Source organism: Panicum hallii, chromosome 9 (genome assembly GCF_002211085.1).
Source record: "Panicum hallii strain FIL2 chromosome 9, PHallii_v3.1, whole genome shotgun sequence".
Lineage (NCBI taxonomy): Eukaryota > Viridiplantae > Streptophyta > Magnoliopsida > Poales > Poaceae > Panicum > Panicum hallii.
This window is the reverse complement of record NC_038050.1, coordinates 64,802,005-64,810,765: the sequence shown is the minus strand read 5'-3', so window position 1 is coordinate 64,810,765 and position 8,761 is coordinate 64,802,005. Positions and strand designations below refer to the sequence as shown.

Here is an 8,761-nt window from a genome sequence, read left to right as displayed (position 1 = left end):
TTATGGCAATTGAGAAGTGGAGGTCATACTTGCAAAGACAGGAATTCACAATTAGGACTTACCATAAAAGTCTTTCCCACCTTTCAGAACAGAATCTTCAGTCTGATCTTCAGAGAAAAGCCGTGACTTGATTAATAGGCTTGAAGTTTAAGATTGTATATAGAAAGGGCAAAGAAAACCTTGGTGCAGATGCACTCTCCAGGGTGGGCCATCTCATGGCAGTGCAAGCAGTTTCTCAAGCTACTCCCCTTTGGCTGCAAGAGGGTACTAAATTCCTATCACACTGACGCCGCTGCTCAAACATTATTGCAATCCCTGGCTGTTCAGTCACCCAATGAACAAGGGTACTCTTCAGACAATGGTCTGATTTACTATAAACACCATATTTGGATTGGAGATAATTCTGCTCTTAGAACAAAATTGACAGCTGCTTTGCACTCCAGTCCCATTGGAGGTCATTCTGGTATTAATGCCACTTACTATAAACTCAAGAGGTTGTTCCATTGGAAAGGGTTGAAACAAGATGTGGAAGCATTTGTCAAACACTGCACTATCTGTCAGTAGGTCAAACATGAGCTTCACCGTCCAGCTGGTCTGTTGCAACCTCTCCCAATTCCAGCAGATGCTTGGCAAGATATTTCTCTTGATTTCATTGAAGGGCTTCCTAATTCTGGTGGCAGTAATGTGATCCTAGTTGTGGTGGATAGATTCACAAAATTTGCTCATTTTATTCCACTCAAGCATCCATTTACTGCTAGTCAAGTTGCTCAAATTGTACTAGATTCAGTGATCAAACTTCATAGAATGCCAAAAACTATGGTGTCTGACAGAGATAGAATTTTTCTCAGCACTGTGTGGCAGGAATTATTCACATTGTTGCGCACCAAACTCATTCACAGCACTGCATACCATCCTCAGGCTGATGGTCAGACTGAGCGGGTAAATCAATGCTTGGAGATTTCCTCAGATGTTCAGTGCAACAAACTCCTACCCACCGGAAGAAATGGTTACCCCTGACTGAACTGTGGTATAACTCTAATTTTCACAATGCTCTATTCACCATTTCAGGCTCTCTACGACTATGAACCCAATGTGGGGGTACTTCCTGATCTGACTAATTATAACAAGACTGATACTTCAGTTGCCGAGATGTTGCAGGAACATGCTGATCATATTACCATGCTCAAGACTCAGTTGGTCGTGGCACAAATTTGCATGAAGATACAAGCTGCCAAGAAGAGAGTGGATCGCACTTTTCAAGTCGGGGAGCAAGTTTTACTGAAGATCCAGCCGTATGCTCAACACTCAGTGAACAGACCCTACCCAAAACTGGCTTACAAGTATTTTGGCCATTTAACAGTGCAAGAGCGTATTGGTTCAGTGGCTTACAAGTTAGAGCTTCCATCCGATGCCCGGATCCATAATATTTTCCATGTTTCACAGTTGAAGCCTTTTATTCCTAACTACTCCCCTGTCTATTTTGATATCACCAAGTTGGTTGATCTTAGCACTGTCAACACTGAACCGGAGGCAATCTTGGATCATCGTCTGGTAAAGAAGGGCAGTACGCTGTCGCCCAAGTGCTCATCAAGTGGTCCAAATTTCCAGAGTCTGCAGCAACCTGGGAAGACTACTACGTCGTGAAGCAGCAGTTTCCAGCTGCAATGGCTTGGGCACAAGCCATATCTCAAGGGGGGAGATGTCACGGCTGGCGCTGAAGACGGCTTCGACTACTTTACGTTTTCGTATTTACTTTATGTATCGTGTCGAGTTGAACTCGTATAATGTGAGTCCGAGGCCAACATGTTTGGTGTGGCTATTAGCCGAATCCTATAAGCGGGGGAAGACATGAATTTATTTTCCAGAACACAAATACAATACGGAAGAGGATAATCTGTCCTCGTTCTACCGAAATTCTTGATCTTGCTTTGTATTCTCACGCCTCGATTCCTTATCCACGGCGACGGGGTTACATCCACGCTTCTTGTTTTGGAGGGAGCGCTCTGCTTCTGGCCGGCGTCGTGCGCGTCACTCGGAACTGGAGCCTGAACCGAACGGCAGCCACACCACAAGATAGGGTGCAGATTTTTCAAGGGCCAGAGGAGCGCGTGCGGGATTGGATCCTAGCCACTGGTGACAAACGACAGGAAACCCACTTGGATTGGATGGATCCCACCGGGACTCAACAGCAACTGCCACCACTACTCAAGCTCACTGCTCACGTGAAAACGATGGCCTGTCGTTCCCAATTGCGGGAAAACGATGGCCTGCACTTTTTCCCTCTTGCCATCGTAATACAATGTTACTGGTTCACAGCAAGTATTAGCGCTTGGAGTATGCCGAGGAAGGCATGATCAGGCTCATGTCGCGCTCGGGGCAGCTGAAACATCAGATGCACAGTATGACAGTAGTCCTTGTACATTAGACACATACAGAAACTCAGAAAGCCTTCAGGTATCTAAGCTTCTTTTTCGCTCTTTACTGTAATATACCTCTTGTCCAAAGAATCACATGCTTTGTTACATCGGAGGCGGCCTCCGTCTTCCATCATTGGAAAGAATTACATTTACCCTCTTTTGCATGATTAATGTTTTTCCAACTTACATTCTTGAATCGACATATCAATGGACTCGGGCACCCAATCAGAGGTCCCAAGAGGCTGCTCACGTCTTCAGGCACAGCCCCCTGAGAAAAATGAAGAATACGCTACTAGCTATGGTTTATGTCATCTTCTTGTCAGTTTGGTAGTAGATTACGTCTCCGGTATCGCTAACATAGTGGTCTTGCTTTAAGCTTTCCGACAGCACCCCAAATAGATGCAACGGTAGAGGACCTGACTTCTTTGGTTCTTTGTAGTACTTGCCAAGCACTGGTTTTGCTGCCTCAGTCTGCAGGTGATCCAAAGCAACATGACTTATGGTCTAGCCAAAGAAACTTAAAAGGAAACAACAACAATAGGGCGGGCAGACTCTTACCGCCTCAATGAGATGGTAATGCGGGATTTGGGGGAAAAGGTGATGGATGACATGAGTTCCAATGTCATGATGGATGTTGTTGATCAATCCATAGTCCCGATCGAGCGTCGTCAGTCCTCCACGCAGGTAACTCCATTCCTAATAGAGCAAAAGACAATGTGGTATCAATAATCAATCTATCATCAAAAGGAAAAATCAAGATAGACTAACTATAAATGAGGAGCACTTGATAACCTGAAAGCAAGTGAAAAGCATATAATAGGCCGAGCTAGCAATATTCTCCAGTAGGCGACAAAAATAGGAAGTTACATCATTTCCCCTTAAAAGGACAACAGGAGAATCTGATATTTTTGTTCTATACTTACACAGCAGGCTCCAATTAGATGTTACTCCAGAAAGTGACAAATGAAAAAGCTAGACCTCAGATCGTAACGTCCACCACTAGGGTTTCTCTGACTTAAGGTTTCATGATCACATTGGCCACTAGCACACCACATCTTGAATATCAGACTATCACACATGTATATACGAGCAATAACAGATAGGCTACAGAAACTGAAGGCAAGTGGTGTTATGGGCAACTGCCAGTTTTATCAAGATAAATCAAAAGGTGTCGAAGTCATTATTGCACATCTAGCATTTGTGGCAGGGTGTGTCCTTACACATCTTCCAAATTTATAAAGTTTATTGTGATTCTGCAATTCACCAATGCATGTTGGTTGTATTAATCATAACTGCACCTGTACTCTTTGCAAGAGTCTGCGTCATCTCTAATATGCAAGATAGTATTATAAACGACCAAGCGCCCTGATTTAGCTGAGGTAAACATTTAAAAGCTTCTAACCAAGCGAAAAATGGCTTATTACCTAGTTTTTGAAGATTACAATTATCTTGAAACATTAACAAATTGGAAGACTGCATTGTTGATATTCACCTTTCCACGGTACCAAGGAAGCTTGTCTTCGTGGCCGTGATGGTGCAAGTATGTGACCATATCCAGCCAAGCAACAAATACCTGCAGAAACCAGCGGCAACCACATAAGTTCTCCACCACCACACACCCCCCAGCCATTCAAATTATCATTTCACAGAACGTGAGCCTAAAACTGAAGATGTGTCGCTCTTACCAAGTATGGGACAGCATAGAGCTTTAGCATCTGAATAGGCCCCATCACAAAGGTGAGACCGGCCAGAAGACCAACCATAGCTAGCCAGGATGCGGTTGAAGTTATGATGTCCTTCTTTTCATTAGGTTGGAACAACTCACTGCTTGGGTTGAAGTGTGATCCTTTCTTCCCTGGACTCCTTTTGAACTGCATACCACACATGAACCCGCAGAGCAGGAATTTAGCACCAGTGCCACGTTACAAAGCAAAAACGTCGAATTCACATGACATCAACAGACACGCTCTTAGCCTCACCAAGTATAACGGGAATGCGAGCAAGGGGAACGGCATGGTGAACCGCAACTTCTTAGTCATAAAGTCCAGGCTTTTGTACAGCCTCTCCGGTAGCTGCAAGTTATCACAATTCGAGAAACCATCAAGCACAATTCAACGGCATGCACCATCAGCATAACTCATAACGAGAAAGCAGCAGGAAACCTACCGGGTGCCAGGACTCGTCCTTCTCGACGTGGCCATGGTTCTGATGGTGCGTCCTGTGGCTAATCCTCCTGCAATTCCATTCAAAGACAGCGTCTTTCTTAGCATCAAGATAATTCGGGACAAAAATTAGCCAGGCATAAGAAACGTGTGGGTAGTAACCATCATACCATCCGTGGTATGGAACAAGAATGGAGGAATGGAGTATGTGGCCGACCACGCTGTTGAGCTTGGGGTTGTTTGAGAAGCTCCCGTGTCCACTGCAAACACCAGGCATGCGGCAGAAGTCAAAGAGCTGAGCTTTAAGCTAAAGCTCGCGTGAAAATAAAATCTAATCCAATCTCTGGCATGGCGCCGTGGTGGTCGAACCGTACCAGTCGTGGCCGAGGACGAAGAGCGCCCAGAACATGGTGCCCTGCGCGGCCCAGTAGAGCGGCCAGACGAGCCAGCTGTCGAGGCGCGCGGCGGCGGCGGCGAGCCCCAGGACGACGACGACGTCGCGGAGCACGTAGCTCATGGAGCGCCAGGGATCCTTGACCCAGCAGTGCTTGGGGATGGCCGCGCGGATCTCCGCCAGCCCGAACGGTGGCGGCGCCCCGGGGTCGAAGACCCCGCCCGCGGCCTCCTCCCCCCCGGGCGCGGCGCTCCTCCTGTCCCCCTCGTCTACGGCCGAGGCGAGGCGCGTGGGCGCGGAGACGCGGAGCGCCCAGTCGCGATGGATGGCCGCGGCCGCGGGCCCGCGCGGCAGCGCCGCGGCGGAGAGGGCGGCGGGGGGCGCCGGCGCCGCAATGGCGCCCCGGCCGGCGCGCAGGCGGAGCGGCGCGAGGCCGCAGCACTCGGAGAGCACGAGCCGGGCCATTGCCGGCGGCGGGAGCGGCAGCGGGCCGCGGGACGGGGGGAGGAGGAGGATACGGGTAGAGGCCTGGCTGGATGGAATGGGCGGCTATTGGCTATGGCTACTAGTAGTCCGTCCAGTCCACCACCGTCGCCGCTGCCGCCGCCGCTGGAACTGGATCTTCTGCGTTCGCGATGGGATTGGGTTCCCCGGGTGTGCGGTGGCCGACGGGCTTGGCTTGGCAGGGCTCCGCTGAGCCACAGAGCCAGGGTTCTTTATACCGGCGCGCGGGGGAGGCCCCCATGCGACGCGCCGTGCGCGTGGTGGCGAGCCGGACCCGGACCAGGAGTGGGCGGGCGACGGATGGTCATGGAGGGATGGATCATGGGCGTGTGCGCGTCGCGATGGCGGGCGCGACGCGGTGCGGGGGACTCGGACCCGGGACTAGCAGCACGAGCCGAGCTCAGACTAGGCACGTGTGAATCGTTGCGGGTCTGGACGGAGCCAGGGGGCTCTTCCATGCCGGCGGGCCGGCCTGCTTTTTAAAATTTTAATTCGTGTTGACTCGCTATGGCCCCGCGATGGGAGGAATAACTGGTAGTCGGTCTAAAAGGTTTGTGTGTCGTGTAAAAGTCGTGCGCTCTTGTGGAAACCGCACAACGGCGACGATGCGTATTTCATCCCGCCACTAAACTAAGGTGAGAGAGTTTAAGTATGACAGGTAAGGTAAGCATGATTTTGCCTCGTTACTTCGTTGCGGACTGTGGCTTTGAGTCGAAAGGGAGAAGTTGTTAACGACGGTGGGGTGGAGTCAAAGCCAAATCTAACGAACGGGCCACTTGTTTTCGTGCTACTATGGGAGGTAAAATCAGCAGAGGGCTTTCTTCTTCTTGATCCACGGCAGTGATCCTGTCTAGTGTCTACTAGTCCTGGAGCGAGCCCATACCATACCATGCCATGTCATACTTCTTCGCTGACATCGAAGGTTCAGAGTGAGAATGGGCATACACGCGTCCCTCCCGGAGACAAAGTCGACGGTCAACTGGTCATCCCCCGACTTACTCTGTGGCGACCGAAGAGCACATCGCGTCCGGATTTTCAAACCATCAATCTGCGTCGTGTATGACCCTGTTTTTGATTCATAAGAAAAGTGCTCCATTTCGTCCTGTCTTTTTTTCGTTTAGTTTAAGGGTGCGAGGCTCGCGAAGCCTCATTGTATGCGCATCATTCAGAGCAAGTCAAACAACTCCAAACGTACACCATGTGCGCAAGTATAAAAGGCGTCGGACACGGCCACAGTGGCCGTGTTATCAACTACCCATCTTCCCACTCAAAAAAGTCCCCGTTTTCTATTGGCCCTACCTTCCGTACCTGCTGTGTACCGCCTGCTCTGATCAAGTATATTTTTTTTCGCACTGATCGAGTCATGTTCTTGCATGTGAATTAGGTCAATCCCATGAGAAAGTTACTCTATATTTTATTGGTTTTAAGGGTGTGGTATCAACAAAATAGCAATGAGATTGTGGTTGGAAGTGCTCACCCATCTGATGCATTATCTCATTTTGTTTGTTTGTTATATGCTCTCAGACTCTCATGGCATTCAATTCGATGACTCATCAGGAATTGGAAATTGTGCAGGGTGAGTTCATTTTTACGTCTTCGTCACGTCATGGAAAAATTCTTAGGCGTCGTTCATTCAATTAAAAAGGACGTGACCGTGGGTACATGTACTAGGTCCCGCTGGAACCGTGGAGCAGGCGTGTCCACGTCGGCGGCGGCGCATGCCGTTGATGAACCGATGGACGGTGTCAAGTGGAGATATTTTCGCAGCCCAAATTGGTGGTCGTCGGCGCACGGTGCCGCGAGGCTGACGCGGGCGGGCCCCCATGGGAAGGGAATCTTGGGTGCATCGGAGCCTTTTGGTGCCATGTGGACCTGGAGGTGGTGGCCTCGGACCCGGCCGGATCCTAGTCCGTGGCCCGAGCAGGATCGGAAACAAATCCGACCGCGACCGGTAGGGTCGGTTTTGTTTTTTTTTAAATAGCAAATAAAAGTATATAAGAATATTTGAATTTAAGGATCCGAAGAAAGATAGATAGATTATATTTCAAATTCTGGCTAATCGCGTAGCCCTAAGACCAAGGGCACGGCTCGCCGTCGACAAGGTGCACGGCCACCATTTCGCGCCCGCTCCTGCGCAGAGGTGGCCGACCGCGACTTCATGGTACGTGCGACCTGAGCGCGCCCGTGCCGTGGCCGCAGCGCCGAGCCCGCGATCCGTGGACAGCAGGAGACGACGTCGCGCTCGGTAGTCGGCGCGGTCGCGGCGGCTTGCATGGGATCGCGTGGACGGCGCTGGGACACGTCGTCCGCTGGCCGCCTTGGCCCAAACGCCCGGCCCCGGGCTGCAGAGTGCTATCCCCATGTGGCTCGTGGCGGCCACCTGATTGGTGGACGCGGTGGAGGAGCCGGATTTTTTTCGGATGGGGCTCGGCTCCGCTCGCCGTTTACGCCAGGATTTCCCTGCCGCTTGCATTGCACGGGGCAGGCAGCGAAAAAAAATTTATCAGGTTTAACTTTGATCCATGTGCGCGGCGCTGCGTCCCGAAAACTTTGCCTGCGTGTCTACTACTAAGTGCCAAGCTATTCCAAAGCTTTTCTTTTTTTTTTTCCTTTCGTCGGAGGGCTTTGTATCTAGTCCAATTTACTGAAGTGTTGGAGCACGGCTGTCGTTGGCCGCAGCCTCTGTCGCGTTTTTCTCTCGCGGTGCTGAAAACTGCAGTTGTTGGAGGGAATACGTACCGGTTGCGCCGCGAAAACCGTTTTCTTTCATCTGTTCCTCTTTGTTTGTCAATAGAAAACAGCTAGCTAGCACGTCATGACGACCGAGCTAGGGGGTAAAAAAAAGGTACTAGTACTGCCGAACACGAACCTGAATGGCTGAATCTAAGCAGGAGTGCAGGACAATTAGGTTACGAAAATTGTCGCTTCTGGTAAGGTTTGAGCGAAAGGTCTTTTCATCTGCTGACCTTAGTTAACTAGAGGGTGTAGCATCATGGGCGTAGCATAAGGTCAGCACGAGTGAACGCCGCATGCAGCTCCCATATAAGTTTCAATTTGTTCTAACCAAAATGCTAACGGCAGGTGCAAGAGTGAGGTCACACTGTCGCTAGCTTTGCTTCCGGCCACTACGCCCGCCCTCCGATATTTTGTGGACGGAGGACGAAGGGGATTAGTTGCGGCGGTGGTGGTAGCATGCATCACCGTCGCCGTGGCCGGTGCGGCCTTGCTTTGTTTGTTCGGTTGGTCACGCCTTTGTCCTTTTCCCCGGCCAGTCGGGGACCTGC

The 8,761-nt window shown here is 50.4% G+C and overlaps 1 protein-coding gene and 1 long non-coding RNA gene across 3 annotated transcripts; one reads left to right on the top strand and one right to left on the bottom strand.

Moving 5' to 3' along the window:
- Window positions 1-2,449: 2,449 nt before the first annotated feature.
- LOC112875540 (omega-3 fatty acid desaturase, chloroplastic-like) lies at window positions 2,450-5,677 on the bottom strand. Of its 2 annotated transcripts, XM_025939421.1 has the most exons (8): window positions 4,954-5,669; window positions 4,750-4,839; window positions 4,584-4,650; window positions 4,397-4,489; window positions 4,103-4,288; window positions 3,910-3,990; window positions 2,976-3,113; window positions 2,450-2,888 (listed from the first exon to the last, which is right to left on the bottom strand). In XM_025939421.1, the coding sequence occupies exons 1-8, from the start codon at window positions 5,436-5,438 to the stop codon at window positions 2,721-2,723; spliced, it is 1,308 nt and encodes a 435-aa protein (XP_025795206.1). In that variant the 5' UTR covers window positions 5,439-5,669; the 3' UTR covers window positions 2,450-2,720. The 2 variants fall into 2 exon arrangements, with proteins under 2 accessions (XP_025795206.1, XP_025795207.1); XM_025939422.1 differs by lacking the exon at window positions 2,450-2,888 and having other exon boundaries at window positions 2,978-3,113; window positions 3,842-3,990; window positions 4,954-5,677.
- A 913-nt stretch (window positions 5,678-6,590) lies between these two features.
- Window positions 6,591-7,404, top strand: LOC112875543. Its single transcript, XR_003225196.1, has 3 exons — window positions 6,591-6,812; window positions 7,002-7,053; window positions 7,149-7,404. It is a non-coding gene; the product is annotated as an uncharacterized LOC112875543 (long non-coding RNA).
- Window positions 7,405-8,761: the final 1,357 nt, after the last annotated feature.

What these genes read in the sequence shown, in the direction of transcription:
- LOC112875540 (XM_025939421.1), bottom strand. Translation starts at nt 5,438, where the DNA reads ATGGCCCGGCTCGTGCTCTCCGAGTGCTGCGGCCTCGCGCCGCTCCGC. An exon ending in TTCGTCCTCGGCCACGACTG is followed by an intron (nt 4,840 to 4,953) that starts GTACGGTTCGAC and finishes TGGTGTTTGCAG; the next exon opens with TGGACACGGGAGCTTCTCAA. An exon ending in TCTATGCTGTCCCATACTTG is followed by an intron (nt 3,991 to 4,102) that starts GTAAGAGCGACA and finishes TGGTTTCTGCAG; the next exon opens with GTATTTGTTGCTTGGCTGGA.